Source organism: Pinus tabuliformis, chromosome 9, assembly GCF_031772625.1.
Source record: "Pinus tabuliformis cultivar Carrire ecotype Pingquan chromosome 9, CPIR1, whole genome shotgun sequence".
Taxonomy (NCBI): Eukaryota; Viridiplantae; Streptophyta; class Pinopsida; order Pinales; family Pinaceae; genus Pinus; species Pinus tabuliformis.
This window is the reverse complement of record NC_142307.1, coordinates 1403631576-1403648735: the sequence shown is the minus strand read 5'-3', so window position 1 is coordinate 1403648735 and position 17160 is coordinate 1403631576. Positions and strand designations below refer to the sequence as shown.

The following is a 17160-nucleotide window of genomic DNA, read 5'->3' as shown; positions in this document are numbered from 1 at the left end:
AAATGGAGCTCAATGAAGTTCTAGAAAAGGAAGGGGTGAACCTCCCAGATATGGAAAAAAATTAGAGAACTCAAGGGCTGGAAAATATTCCGGAAGAAGAAATAAAGAAGATCAGTGATCTCTTCATTTCAAGACAAAGAGCGGAACTAGATAGGCAAAACAGGAGATTAGGAATTGCAAAAGGCACAGGTAATCATTCAAAGAGCATCTCTCTTAATCAAACAGGTCGGAAGCAAAGAAAGAGAAAAGGCAGAAGAACAAATGGGGAGGTACTGCATGACTTGGGGATTCTAATGATAAACTCAGGTAAAATGAAGGCTCTACATGCCTTCCCGTCCTACCAATAATTATCTAGTTATAAATGAAAATCATTTCATGGAATGCAAGAGGGCTCAATAGCCAAGCCAAACAAAGAATTCTCAAGAGAAAGTTCCAACAAGAAAAGCCAGATATTATGTTCATACAGGAAACCAAATGTGCCATTAACCAAATGGAGAACATCAGCAAAAGGTTAGGTAAACCTATAAAATACATAGACGTAGCCAGTCAAGGATGGGAAGGCAGCATAGCTACACTTTGGGACACCAGAGTAATAGACATCATCTCAATGGAAGCTGCATGATTGTTCATCGCCACAAAAGTTCAAATGACAGGTAATTCTAAAACTTACCTATGCATAAATGTTTATGGACCGCAAAGATTAGAAGACAAATTTTCTTTTCTTAATTCTCTCATGAGTTTAAAGCTAAGATACCCAACCTCAAAGATCATCATGGGGAGGGAATTTAACATGATAACCTCTCTACTGGAGAAGAAAGGAGGACTCAGGAGACTTAACAAAGATACAGAACTCTTTGTTGAATTCATAGAATCTGCCAAACTAATAGACATCCTTCCCAAAAATGGTTCCTACACTTGGAACAACAGGAGAGGAGGAGACAAACAGATTGCCTCTCGTCTAGATAGATTTCTGATCTCGGAAATTATCTTACTCGAAGGAATAATAGTGGACTCTGACATTCTTCCCAGTGGAGGATCAGATCACTGGCCAATCGCTTTGGAGGCGGCCTTCCTAGGGACCCCTAGAAACAAGCCCTTCAGATTTGAAAAGTTCTGGTTAACTCACCCCGACTTTGCAAACTTGCTGAAGGAATGGTGGTGTGAACCATTGGATATCAGAGGAACCAAAATGTTCAAGCTCCAAAGCAAACTAAAGCACATCAAAAACAGAATTAAAGATTGGAATGCAGCCGAGTTTGGGAACATCTTCCAGGAAAAGAACATCATAGAAGGCAAGTTAAATCAAATTCATAAAGAATGGGCATCAGGGAACTACAATGAAGACTCAAGAGAACAGGAGAAGGTATTGATTCAACAATGGAAACTCCATTGCCAACAGGAAGAGACACTGTGGAAACAAAAATCAAGGATCCAATGGCTAAAGGAGGGAGAACAAAACACCAAGCTTTTCCATAGATCGACGCTGGAGTACAGGGGGGCAAACAAAATTCTTAGGCTCAACAATGAAGCAGGGGAAACTCTTCAAAATCATAAGGAAATATCAACCTTGCTCACCAGGCACTTCAAGCATATAGCTCAGGAAACGTAGGAAGATAAATCAGAGGCCATAGAGGAACTAACCCAAGCTATACCCCACATCATAACTTCTGAGAAAAACTCTGCTCTGCTAAGAAAGGTCTCGATGGAGGAGGTGGAAGACGCTGTCAAGAGTATGCCAAATGATAAGGCACCGGGGCCTGACGGTTTTACAATAAACTTCTACAAAGCATGCTGGCCAACTATTAAAACAGAGGTATGGGAAGTTGTCGAAGACTCCAGATGCTCAGGCTCCATTCTCAAATCCCTGAACTCCACTTTCCTTGCACTAATTCCTAAGGAAGAAGAAGCCAGATCCCCGGATAAGTTTCGACCCATAGCTCTATGCAATGTGATATATAAAATCATATCTAAAGTTATAGCCAACAGACTTAAGCCTATTCTTCCTGACTTAATATCGGAAGAGCAGTCAGGCTACGTGGAGGGCAGGCAAATCTTAAACAACATCCTTTTAGCTCAGGAAATGGTTCATACCCTGCAGACAAGGAAACTACCAGGCATGTTGATGCAGCTAGATCTCTCCAAAGCCTTCGACAAAGTCAATTGGAATTATCTGGAGGCCACTCTGAATGCTTTTGGCTTTGACAAGCAATGGACCAATTGGATCCTTGCTTTGATTAAATCTACCAATTTTTCCATACTGGTCAATGGCTCCCCTTCTGCACCTTTCTCCACCTCCCAGGGTATTTGGCAAGGAGACCCTCTCTCCCCATTTCTTTTTGTGATCCTTATAGAAGGGCTCAGCAGGCTCATTCACAAAGCCAGAGAGGAAGGGAAAATCAAAGGCTTACACCCTCTCCCCTCCATACCTGCAACTACGCACCAGCAGTTTGTAGATGACACAATGATGCATGGCACTTCAACTGTGAAAGAAGCTAGGGCCTTCAAACACATTCTAGACCTCTTCAGCAAAGCTTCAGGTATGGAGATTAATCATGCTAAATCTACTATCTTCTTCTTTAATACTCATCTTGCCATCCAGAACCATCTAACCAACATTCTTGGCTTTCGAATAGGCACTCTACCATCTAAGTATCTGGTAGCCCCTCTCACAACCAAGCCTTGGCAAAAAATTCACTAGGAAAAAATCCTAGCGAATATGGAGAAAAGATGCAAGCATTGGACTCATAGGGCTCTTAATTTTGTTGGACGACTAGTCCTCACTAAAGCAATACTGCAGGCCATTCCGCAGTATATGCTATCCATCATGTCGGCTCCTAGCGGAATCCTTCAGAAAATTAGAACTATTCAAAGATCTTTTCTGTGGAGTGGCAATGCTGAGAAAAAGAAATGGGCACTAGTGGCCTGGAACAAATTATGCACTTCGAAAGCAGCAGGTGGCTTAAATTTAATTGATCCCTACACCATCAATATGACATGCGGAGCCAAGTTGTGGTGGCGTTGGCTGAAGGAAACCAATCTACCCTGGGCCAGACACTGGAAGGAGAAATACACTCCTAACTACAACGAACAGGACTTAATAAGGATACAGGAAATGCTAGAGGGTTCTCTAATATGGAATTTAGCTAGTAGAAACCGCAACTTAGTTCAGGACCATAGTTTCTGGGAGATCCACAATGGGGAAACTGACCTCTTCTGGGAAGATGCTTGGCAGCAGCTCCTAAAGCTGGAAAAACCAGAGCTCGAAGATTTTAAAAGAGAGTGCTAGAACAGGGGAAAATTCACCGTCCACAACTACTGGAATCCTAATAGCGCCGACCAGGAATGGAGAGAATGGACTCTCCAGGACACTGAAAACCCAATTGAGGGAAACAATAATATAAAGGACCTACTAAACCACTTAAACAAACGAAAAATCAGAAAGGCCACCAAAAGCGATATGCTGAGATGGGGTATGAATGGGAGTGGTAATTTCACTCTCAAAGAGGCCAGAGAACAGCTGGAACATTCGGCGCAGGTGGAGGTAATGGAATGGAGCAACAAGGTATGGGATCCCATGTTTTGGCCTAAAATAAAAACCTTTCTCTGGCTCCTAATGAGGCGAAAAACTCTCACCTGGGAGAACCTGCGCAAAAAAGGTTTCGAGGGCCCTTCCATATGCCCTATGTGCAATCAAGCAGAAGAAACCATGAACCATCTATTCAACACCTGTGAATGGGCTGATCACCTTTGGCAAGGGATGGAAACTATATTGCAACAAACAAGCAGAGATAGGGAATCCATTCAAAATACTATTATGAATTGGCCAAGCAAGTACTCTAACAACTTAAGAATCAACAGCATATGGAAAGTCCTGCCCGGTTTCATAACTTGGACTATATGGAAAGAAAGAAATAGAAGAATCTTTCAAAGTGAGCACAGGAATATAGAGCACTCACAAATTACCTTAACCCAAAACATTCGTCAATTAATCTTGGTAAAATGCAAAGCAAATCCTAACAACCAAGCTTCGGCCGAGGACCAGAGAATTCTGAACACCTTGAACCTGCTCAACGAACAAGACCTGGGATCCACTACGCAGCAGCAAAACCTAAACATTGAGACAAAGGGCTGGAAACGTCCGCCAGAAGGGTTTCTAAAGCTAAATTTTGATGGTGCCTCGAGAGGTAATCCTGGCCCGGCAGGCATTGGAGGAATCATCCGGAATCATGAAGGAGAAATACTTCACATTTACAGTCAAGCTCTAGGGGAAGGCACCAATAATGAAATGGAATTTGCAGCTCTGGAAAAGGGCTAAGAATTCTCTGAATGAACCAAACAAGCAACGCAGTAATTGAAGGAGATTCAGAGGTAGCCATAACTATGGCCAGGAAAATCTACGGGGGAACGCCAGCCAGCAAAGTCACAAAACACTGGCGACTGTCCAAGGTTACAGACAACATTGCCAAATTGTTAGGAGAAATGAAAGGCCTCATCTTTCAGGCGGTAAGGCAAAATGCCAATTTGGTTGCTGACCACCTGGCAAATCATGGGATTGAACACCCCAACGCAATGTGGGACAGTTGTTGGCAGCAGGTTGACAACCAGCAATTAAGGGGAAAATGTCTCCAACTCTCACGGTTAGATATGGTGACAGCAGAGGAGTCCGACTAGAGGGTCGATTAGATCAGTGCCATAATTGCTTGGACAGGCTGACTAGACACGCTCCATTAATTTCCAGCAGACCGCGAAGGACAAACAGGATGAGGGAAACTATGATAGAAGCAGGTGACAAAGATTTGTGCAGTTTCATGATCTATGGTGACATGAGCCGCCGAAACATAATAAGAAAGAGGGACACTTGGCAAAACATGGAGCAATCAGGGAATGGTGATCGTAAAGGGATACAATTATTCCACAACCCAACCAAAATTCCATCTCGCAGTAATTATGGTGATCTGACGTGCAAGTTGCACAAAGATAAGCGATCACACACCGGTAATCTCCCCGGAATTCATTATTTAACCACTCTCAAATGCCAAACGAAAAACATTGTTTTAGTGTGCAGCAAGACAGAACCTCCTCACTCTGCAAACAGTGCTCAAGATAAAACTAGGCAAGTTAGGAACACCATGGCAGGGGAGGGCTGCCGCAATAAGTCTGCCAACAATGACCTTCAACAAGCGAGAGAGATGTATGAGAGGCGAACCTCGCAAAGGAACAAGCGCAAGATTATTGACTTAGAAGCCACTGTCCAGGACGAGGAAAGCAAGCTTTCTGACCAGCAAATCGGGAAAGAAGTTGATTGGCTCCAGGACCCTGGAACTCCCAGCACTCGAGCCACTCAATTCGTCAGAACTCAAGCTGAGAGCTGGCGCATGAAGACCCTTCTCGCGAAAGCAATGGATATCCAGGGTGAACATGCGGAGCAGCTGCGCAAGCTTCAGCAGTTTGCAGAAACCATGTCGCATGATCACATGGCGGTAGTGGAGAGCAGTGAATTCAAGTTAAGCGCGATACACCAACAAGTCGACACCATGGACAAAAAACTCACGGTCCTGATTAAGCTTCTACGACAAACCATCGGGCAAGACAACAAGCCTTCCGACATGCAGAAGGGAGAAACGACTGGAGACCAGCAGGGCAATCCGCCCAAGCCAGGGCAGATGTTCAAGCGCATTTGACTTTGAAGTCTCTCAGACTACTCGTCCCCAGCGGACTTCTTTTGCCTCGTGGCTTGCCACCCCTGCTTTCCTCTTCTCAGCGGGTTAATATGTTCACTGTCCAGGTTTCCTCTGTATATGTCTTTTGTTAGTTCTTTTCTATGCCGCCCTGCGTGGTGTGCTGGCTTTCAGTTTCCTGTTACTCTGTCTTTTCTAGTTTTCAGTCACTCTGTTCTCTTCTGGTCTCCTGTGGTAAGGCCTGCTGCTTAGCGGCCAGTAATCTGCTAAAGCAGAAGTTTTGTACTATATTTTCATCTTGTTAATATCAAAGCTTACTTACAAAAAAAGAAGAAGTTAAAATTAATATTTATAAATATTAATAATATTAAAAGTAATATTAATATTCGTATTCATATCAATTAATATTAATATTAATAATTAATATTTATAAATAAATGAGAGCACCTTTCAGATTAATCACATTATTAGGATTTGGTTGACATTTCGAACCAACTAATGTGGATGAACCACATTAGTTGGTTTGAAATGTCGACCAAATCCTAATAATGTGATTAATCCGAAAGGCATTAATCACATTATTAGGATTTGGTCGACATTTTTAACCAACTAATGTGGTTCATCCACATTAGTTGGTTCAAAATGTCGACCAAAACCTAATAGTGTGATCAATCCAAAAGGCACTCTCATTTACAATATGGATCACAAAAGCCTAATATCTAACATTTATAAATAATGTTAAAATTTTATTAATATTTAATGTTATTAATGTTGATGGTATATTATATTAGTTAATTAATTAATATAATATCAATAATATTAATAAATTAAAATAATGATAATAGATAAGATTGTAAATTAAAAAAAATTAATATTATTTTTAATATTAAATGTTGATCATATTATTTATAATAATAATGTTAATGTCATTAATAATTTTAATATTGTTAATTAAATGTTATGAATATTAATAATTAGTAATTATAAATATTAATAACTAATATTAAAATTAACATTTATAAATATTAATAATATTAATGTTGGTATTCATATTAATCAATATTAATATTAATTTTGTCCACAGTTCTTGGATAGATGGTAATAAGATGCTCTATGAAGGCACTCCTTGATGTGAAGTCATTGGTTCAATTTCGTGCCCGGATTGAGGTGATATATGAGACATGATGAAGATGTAGTCCTACCAAGCTTAATTATTTTTTTATTAATATTAATATTAAAATTCAAATTCAAATAGCTTAAAAGGCAAATTTATATTATATATTATAACCTATAATGAATTTTCAAATGAAACCTACCTAAGTTATATATTATAACTTAAAACCACTATTAAAAGTTAAACAATATTATATCTTCAAAGGTAAAACTACTATCATAACTTTTTGCTCATTTGTGAGAAATCAAAACTATGTTAATATTGGTTAAATGAATATAGTAAGTCTTTTCTTTTCATTCCAAAGAAATCAAAACCATATTAATATTGGTAAAAGGTAAAACTATTATCACCATTTTAAAATTGGTTTTAAAACCATGTTAACCACATGATTAATTAATGTAAATTTATAATCCAACACTAATTATACAAATAAAGTTTTTTAATTACAAAAATAATTTTATTAAAAAATAGTGGTAAAACCAATATTATTTAATAGAGCGGCCTTTAAGACTAACAATTGATAAATTCAAAAATTCCAATTCAAAAAAAATGACAAATACCGACTAATAAAATTCCAATACATACCAATTTATCTTTTTTAAATTCTAGAATGTTTTTAATAATTAATATTAATATGATATAATAATTGATAGTGATATTTTTTTTTTCTAAATAAAACTACTCTATTCACAATAAAGGGGTAAAATCACATCTTGATCGAAGTCTAAAACAACTGCCCAGAAGGAGAGGCAGATAGAAACAGAAAAGCTGCCCAAGACATAAAACTTAGATGAGACCTTGTAATCCAATCCCACGCAGGGGAACCAGTGATGACCTTCTTGACATTACAAAGCTTACAGAGATTCCCAAAAAACTTGCATTTTGAAACATAGTTTGCAAAGAAGAACCCACTTATCAGCAATAACAAAAATTTTCCCTCTATTATGGGCCACATGACCTGAAACAAAGGCAGCAGAGAATGAACTAAGCATTTGGAGGCTCTTCCACGATTCTACACAAGCCAAAGTCAGGTAGGTCTCGTACACGAGTAGCTTCATTCTCAGAAGGACCAGGAGCCACCTGCTCCATCACCACATCAATAGCATTGTGCGCTGGAACCTCCGGAGCCTGCATAGAACACGGATTCGGTGCAGAGACAGAACCAGGGCCCTCCTGATGAGAGCTAGACTCTCGTACCTCCTGGGCTTCCTCATGAAAGAACACCGAAACATGACCAGTAATCCTGGGACAATTCAGGGAGCAATTGAAGGTGAAAATTGTAGAGCCAAATGTGGGAGAGGATGTGGAGTCTGGAGGACAGGGCTCAGGGTAATGGCTGGGTAGATGAAGACACCCTCTCCCACTACGAGTGCGAGGGTAATGACCTGTTATGAAATCGCTGGAGAGGGAGGTAGAAATGGAGGACGGGCTAGAGGGTGCCCACCGAGGGTTGCCCCTACAACATCTCATTCTATGGCGGAGATGGGGCATATCGAAAGCAGCAGTGGCGCTGTGAGAACAAGACCGAGCAACCATAGAAACAGAACATGGGCAATTCAATTGATCATCCAAACGAGGGCCCGATGGATTAGAGAGAACCCAGGGAAATGACGGAGTCAGCTCCGCAGGACTACCAAAGCAAAAACCCAGCTTAGTCACCCCTTTCAAACCGCTAGAGCCAGCATCATACAAGCCATAACTAGGCCAACAAAACAACAAAGGCTCCAGAGCGATCCCATGGTTGAGCCTAGATTTATCACCCTCGGTCCTGCCTCGAATTGCACTTGCCATTACTATGGCATTCAAGAGAGACGAGGTCTAGTGCAGTCCAGAGCGTGCGAAGGTGAAAAACATATTGGAGGACAGGCTGGGAGTATCAAAGTTGCTTGTGGTGAAGCCATTAAACACTGAGATGCCCAAATGCTGAGGTTCATCCGTCGACTGGCTATAATCTTTGCTGTATAGGGCGGGCAGGTGGCGTCCCTTCTCGCCCCACTCCTGTCCCATCGCATTAACGAACTGGCGAGACACCCGCATCCAGGGAATTGATAGTGATATTAATATTAATATTAATATTAACAATAAAACAATTTAATATTAAAATATTACCATAATGATATTATTAATGATTAGTTCAATATAAACCTTAAACCTATAAAACCTAATATATATTAAAGTTAAACTTCATATAAATTTTAATGTTATTATTAAATTTTAAAATTGGTTTTAAAACCATGTTAACCACATGATTAATTAATGTAAATTTACAATCCAACACTAATTATACAAATAAAGTTTTTAATTACAAAAATAATTTTATTAAAAAATAGTGGTAAAACCAATATTATTTAATAGAGTGGCCTTTAAGATTAACAATTGATAATTTCAAAAATTCCAATTAAAAAAAAATGACAAATACCAACTAATAAAATTCCAATACATACCAATTTTTATTTTTTATTTATTTAATTCTAGAATGTTTTTAATAATTAATATTAATATGATATAATAATTGATAGTGATATTAATATTAATATTAATATTAACAATAACAAAATTAAATATTAAAATATTACCATAATGATATTATTAATGATTAGTTCAATATAAACATTAAACCTATAAAACCTAATATATATTAAAGTTAAACCTCATATAAATTTTAATGTTATTATTAAACTTTACATAAACTTTAATATAAACGTAATAATATTAAATCTGAAATATAATGTTTAAAATTTAACATAAAATTTAATATTATTATAAATCTTAAAATAAACTTAAAATGTAATGGGAAAACCTAAAAACAGCTCTTAAAACCTTAATCAACCTAAAAACTAATATTAAAATTAATAACTTTTTAACAAAAAGAAAAATGTTAAAGTTTATTTTACATAAAATTTAATATTACTATAAATCTTAAAATAAACTTAAAATGTAAGGAAAACCTAAAAATAGCTCTTAAAACCTTAATCAACCTAAAAACTAATATTAAAATTAATAACTTTTTAACAAAAAAATATTAAAGTTTAAGTTTTACTATTTACGAAATAAAACAATAATTATATTATTGAGGGGTTTTCATTATAACCTGTTTTTTTAAAATACCCTATATTATTGGAATGTGGATTATGGGGTAATTATTCAAAATCAGAAAAATTACATATAATTTATAAAATTAGTTTGAAAATAAGTTTAAAACATTTATCTGTTAACATTCAATACTTCTATGATATCTATTAACATGCAATACTACTATTATGTATAAATAAATGAATGGAAAATGTGGATTATATAAAATAATTATATTTATATGCAGTAATTATTTAAAATAAGAAAAATTACAATAGAAACTAAAAAATTAGTTTAAATATAATTTTAAAATATTTATTTATTAACATTCAATATTACTATGATATCCAAATAAATAGATGAATGGAAGCTCATGTGCCTAAAATCTTAATTCATAAAAAAGACATTTAAACAATTTATAAAAGAAATTCTATATGAATTAAAATTAATATGTGTTAAGATAAAACCAATTTATTTATCACTGTAAATTTACAAACCAACACTAATTATATAAACAATTTTTTTATTTATTACAAGAATGGATTTCCTTCATATGCATAAGGCCCTTACATATGCCGAAAACAAGACAAATATTTAATACAATCAGAATTTTTGGAACAACTACTTTATTTGTAGGTATTTGTGATCTCCGTAATCTGGCTGTGCATTTGTGAAATGTCAGTTTGTCTTTAAAATCTTAGAGTTTATTAGATCTGGCGTGTTTACAATTGATTCTTGAGTCGTAGTTAATAGTGAGTCGGACTGGGTTTTTAATTCATGCTTTAAAAGAAAAGTCCCATAAGCGCAGTCTAATTTCCATTGTAAATGGGCGTTTATCATAAGAACCGGACCTGAAAATTTATAAAGGCGGACTTATAACCCTATTGGGTCCACGAGCCTGATCGCATCAGAGCATTCAAGCGACATTGTATCGGGCCTTCAAATCTTGCAACTTGCGAAATTCCGATCGGCCAATATGCGATTTAATCACAACCATTGGATCGACGATTAATTGTGACCGTTGGATCATAAAGTAATATCGCATTAGCCTGTGTTAAGTGATATCACATCGCTTGTTAAGAAAGGGACAGAAGGAAACAGACCTGGGAGCATTGCGATTGCGATATGCGATCGGATATCGCTAAGTATTATCGCGTCGCTTCAAAGAGGAGCTTTGGCTTATGAAGATTGCGATTGCGATACAGTGATCACTGAGTTTTATCGGATCGGAACATTCAAAGGTAAGAGCCCCAGTCCTTTGTGTATTGCGAAGTGCGATTGCGATAATATCGCATCGCATCCCTTTTAAATAAATGCATCTAGTTTTTTTGAAAAGAAACTTTGGTTATTGCGGTTATAAAAAGAGTTAGCCCATTAATGAAGAAACAGTCTGATCTAAGGGTAAATGAATGATATTCCGATTGAGACTCAAGAAGGAATTCCACCGGAATTAGAAGAAATTGTGAAAGGTTTTGAACGTTTGTCAATCACGCCTGCACCCCTGCCATCATTCCCCCTCTCGGTATACGAAGATCTTGAAATGCTTCTCCAGTTCCCTGTAACTCCTGATGACAAAAACACAGAAAATTCAAATCAAATAAGCTCTACTAACAGTGACCGAAATCCATGTATTTAAGATATAATGAACCAGCGTGTGTATATATATTTTTGAAATAATTTTTTACTGCTGAAAGGCATGAGCATTTCGGTAGATGTCGTTGGTTGGAACAGAGAAATCCCCCAGCTCCGGTTTCTGTTCCCTTTCTAAAATTGCTTTCCTTATGGCTACCCGAGCATGTCTCAGGTTGATTTCCACCTTTGGAACATTACGCCTCCCCTTCTGCATTGCTTACCATGCATCCATCCACAAAACAAAATTCAATTCAATTCTGTTCCCATTTCTTAAAACCCATTAAATTAACTAAAAATTATTATAAAAGTATCGTAAAATATTATTAAAATTGGTTGACCCATCTAAAATTTTTCTCAGAATACTATTGACTATTATCAATGAGAAAACATAAAAAGATTCACCGATATTAGGTTCAATCACCTTATGGATAGAGCTACTGTTATAAGGAATTCTGCCAATTGATTCGATCGAGGGTGAGGGTGATGGGGACTGGGATTCATGTATTGATACAGAGGGACCAGGTGAAGGCAATCCATGATTCTTTGTGAAATAAACAGGAGCACCAGATTGACACAATAGGAATCGGGGAGAAAAAACCAGCGACGATTAATATAAGAGCGAGTGCTAGACTCCGCTTCGGGTTACACAGTTCATCCATAATGGCCAGCCTTCATGGCATATCCCCTTAACAAGAGTTTTTCCCATGTCTTTGAGGGGATCATGCATTCATCCGTCAAATCTCTGCAACTGTATCAATTTGCATTACACGCATAGTTCCTGACATACACTATCTTACATTTTCGGGACATACACTATGTTACATCCCTCGAGCGAAGCTTCATCTAATGTGTCGCTCCATCTAATGTGTGGTTATCTGCATGGAGGAGGCCAATTGAAACATCTGCATGGAGGAGGCCAATTGAAACGGTAAGTGATGGCTATATGAAATTGAAACTGTTAGTGATTGCCACGCTAAATCAATGTCTTACATCCCTCTAGCCACGTTTCGTATAGGAGAATTGAAACAGTGAGTGATGTCTAGGCGGAATTGAAACTGTTGGTGTTCCTAAGGTAATTGAAATAGATGGTGATGGTAATTCATACATTTCACAACCATTTTTAATCTTTCCACTTCATCTTAATCATAATAGGTGGCGATTAACAAATGGTATGGTAAATTTTTAATGAAGGTTTGTAAATTTTTAATTTAAACATGGTTTAATCACATGATTTAGATATGCAAGAAAGTTACTGTTGCGAATTTCATTCATTGATTTAGTGATGACTACAAGAATATACTGGCATCTTTCAATTTAGGCCATCCAATAAAAAAATATTAATTAAGAAAATGATTAAAGTTCCCAACTCCAATATCGACGTAAATATTTGTGCAACCCACTTAGTCTCATCACTGATGTCAGTGTCAGTATCACAGTGAAATCATTACAAAATATTTATTATCTTGTTCGCGTTTAGAAATACATTGATTGTAATTTTTTTTAATTTCACCAAATAAATTAAAATGATATGTGTAATTTTAACTTTATATCTAGAAATAATTTATTTTATTAAATTATTTTAAATTTATATTTTTAAATGGTAAATCATTATGTCACGAATCCTCTTTTTAAGTCATGATAATATGGTTGTACTCTGTCGGCGAATGGTTGAGTGGAGCATTCATAACTGGTATGATAACTACTTTCTCTCATTATATCCATGCCAGCATGGTGCTCCTCTGAACTGCGTCCTCATTTCCAAAGCTTTTTCCCAACCTTTATCTCACAAGCCTTCTCTTCTTTTCATTCATTTGTTCTACAGCGCAACCATTTTCTCCATCAATTTTTATGTTACTCCAAATAAGAGGCCCCACATTATAGAAAGTTGTTTCCATCAACATCCACCGTCCACTTGCAAGAGCGGACATACAACTATGTTATGCAGGCATCGGAATATGCACTAACCATTTAATAATCTGTCGAAAATCATGAATTTCATTTAAGGACAATGAAATGGGAGGATTTAAGGTTTCTACAATATTAGGTATACCAATAAATTGCAATGCATTTCAGTGAAATAAAAAATAACTTGCCATGAAAGTATACAGTGTGAAAGAATCAAGAAAAAACTTTTTTTTTTAATAATTGAAAAATCATTTAAAAACTATACAACGAGTTGAACCTGGACTCTATGCAACAATTAGCGATTAAGATCAGGTATGCAATAGATATGGTTCTTCTTAATATTTTCTATTGATATTTGTGTAATTTTTAAACCCTAGTTTTTTTTATAGCGATAATTTTTTATTTCAAAACTGTTGTATTTTAGCAATTCATGAGTAAACATTTTAATGAATAAAATTTTATAAATTTTTAATAACATTTTAACAAATATAATGTATTCAATAAACACTGTATTTAAAAAAAATTATGGCCATAAATTTTTATTTAAAAACTTTTCAATTTTAGCAACTTATGACTAGACATTTTAATGAATAAAATGTTATAAAGTCCCAATAACATTTTGTTAACAAATATAATGTATTTAAAAAATTAATTCCTCATAGAAATATTGCTTCAAAAATATAGTTTCACGTATAATCATAAGTTATGTATCATTAAATATTAAAGCCATGCTTCTTTCAAAAGGAAGGCACCATGTATTTGAGGTAGGTCCCCGGAGTCTCTCCTCTAAATTCTGTGAAAATTGTGTAACAGTGATAATGAAGATTCAAAGGACAGGCTCATTGCAATCCAAAAAAAAACTGAACAAAATAAATATCAATTTATTGGGTATATAGCTCTTATATGTATTATCATATCTTGCTATTTATGTTATTTGGGTTCCATTTTGACTAGATAATCAAGAATCTATGGTGAATATTTTGGATTTTGTACTTTGGCGAATATTTTGATGATTTATAATTATAATATATATAAATTTTAATTTATAATAGTGTTACAATATTATGTATTTATTATAAAAATTATATATAACAAATATTTATTTTTATAACATTTGTTTTTAAATAAATTTAATTATTCATCATATGAATTCAAGTTGCATATAGAACATTATTTTTAAATAAATTTAATTATATAAATTAGTATTCGAGCAAATGTAATATTATGTAAAAATAGAACTTGATGAGAGGTTATATCTATATATATATATATAGATATAACAACATATTTTTACCAGTTTTTCAATATTCTCTTACTGTAATAAGGTAGATTGTTTTTTAATTTGGAAGTATGGTTCAAGTATTTTAGTTCCAACTTTCAAAGACTGTAAGTACGAGGCCATTATTGTATGGCTACTAAAAAATACTTTGTTTATCTATTCATGGATGTCTTCATTGTTTTCCACTCTAATTTAACTATACTAGCTAAGTAAGAGTATCTACAATGTAGCCCTCGTTCAAATGTGGCCAAAATTCAATAATTAAACTAAGTAGCAGGAAAAGTTAACTATGTGACCTTGTTAATTTGACATATGCCAAACCATAATGTAAAAGAAAAAATTAAGATAGACGTTACATTTTTTTGTGCATTCTTTTTTCATGTTGGGTATTTGCAGGCATGGATGTCTAAAAGACAGCTATATGAATTTGACAGCAGAAGTGATAATACAAAGTTTTGATTAAATGACATTTTCGATTTGGGTTGTAATCCCTAGTTGCATCTTTATTCAAGAGAGGAATATGTTAATTTCTCTGGGCAAAGCGGTTAACCCAAGCAATATATGAATGAAAAAGAACTGGCAAGAAAAGTTGCTATAATGAAATATGTCATCTCATGACTTTATTCACTGTGTAATACCAAGCATTATACCACTGCAGAATTAATTTCCTAATAAGGATGATCACATTCATTCCACCTGTTTGTCCCCAAATCTACTATTACACTAGCTTGATGCTAATAAGCAGCTACGGGGAGAGATTTGTCTAGGGGAAAAACATAATAGGTCATTCCTAATATAAGTTATTCATAATTATGTTTTTATTACAATATAATAGTGTAAAATAAAATTAAGTAAAAATATAAAAATAATAAAAGTTTGAAGTAGTAATAATAAATTAATTAATAATTCATTTGGAAAGATGATTAAAAGAGACAATATCATTCTGATTTGTTGGATATGGTGATTAGAGGGAATATGAATATTCTCATGTGTGGGATAGGGTGATTGGTTACATGGCCACTCCTTTTTATTGTGTGTTTGCATCTCCATGTGACCAAACATCGATACCATTCCTAAGATATAGGGAAATCAAGGATCATTTATTCGATAGGTAGGGGAATGCTGGGGAGGAGTGTATGATCATCCTTCATTTAACACCATTATGATGTAGGTGGTATTTCGATTTTTCTCTTGCATGTCCTAGATAATGAGTGTTGTTGATCCTAGGTTCACAAGGGAAAGGAAATATGGTTTCATAGGGAAATATGGTTTCATAAGGAAACATTATGATTGGATGAGGAGTATGGATAATTTGAAGGGCTTCCAAGATTTTAAGGAGAGGAAAGTAGCTCCATCTTGCTCTATATTCTATTACATTTTCGGACTCTTTGTTTTATTGTATTACCTCTACATGATGACTCCATCGTTACATTTCAAGGATTTCTAGACTTTAGGCTCTCTTAGAGTGGCATAGAGGCTTGACAAGGATTGTGGATTTCCTTGACATGTATACCAAGTAGATCCAATCTTCGAAAGTTGAGAGTGCACATTGTTTATGGGCCCCTCTGTATTTTCTCCATTGTAGTAGGAGGATTGTGTTTTGGGATCATGTTTACTAGTAGGCTTTCTGTTCATCAAGAAACAATGTCGAGGGTTGGTGAGAAATCTATAGAAAGGAGGGAATGGAAGAATTATTTGAGGGCCTCATTCTCCATACATCACATCCACCCATCTAGAGCTACTAGAAGTGCTTGGAGTTTTGGAAAGTTATCATATAAGGTATTCGAAGGGAAAGAAAGAATAATGGAGGAACTGAAGAATTGGGAGGAGGATAGGAGGAAGGATCCAATATAGTACCAAATCATTAAAGAGGTTTAGGGCTAGGCCTCTATCCCAATCCACTCATCCACCTAGGAGACAAAATTATTTAAAATTGCTAAAACATACTAAGTTATAAATCCCAGTGTGGTTCAATCTTTGGAAAGGTATCAATAATCCCATAAAGGTATCCTACAAATTATTTATAATATTGAAGACAAGTTGACAATGTATAAATGGGTCTTTGAGGTGGGTTTCTCGATTAGTCCAATTATGGAGGAACAGGTTATCTAGTGCTCCAATAATAAGGAAGATGGATTACTATCTAACCCATTATTTTTGAGGGGTTGGGCCAACCCTCAACACCAAAGAAATCATAGGATATAATAGACATAATTATAAAGAAAGGGAAGGTGACGAATTAGCTCCAATCACCCTTGATTCAAGGTCATGGGTTGGTTACGCTTATCCTTATTATTACATTATTTTATGGGTTTAGTAGAAAACACATGAAGTTAGTATTTTTGCAAATCCATGAAAGTTGTTTAAAAAAATTAAAGGAGTTTTTTTCTAGGTAATAACTCACCATTAACTTAGATATA

The 17160-nt window shown here is 35.4% G+C and overlaps 1 protein-coding gene across 1 annotated transcript; it reads left to right on the top strand.

The window, feature by feature from the left end:
- The first annotated feature begins 772 nt into the window (after positions 1 to 772).
- On the top strand, positions 773 to 1609 carry LOC149153802 (uncharacterized). Its single transcript, XM_089443931.1, has one exon. It carries the CDS (start codon positions 773 to 775, stop codon positions 1607 to 1609), a length of 837 nt encoding a protein of 278 aa, XP_089300057.1.
- The last annotated feature ends 15551 nt before the right edge of the window (positions 1610 to 17160 follow it).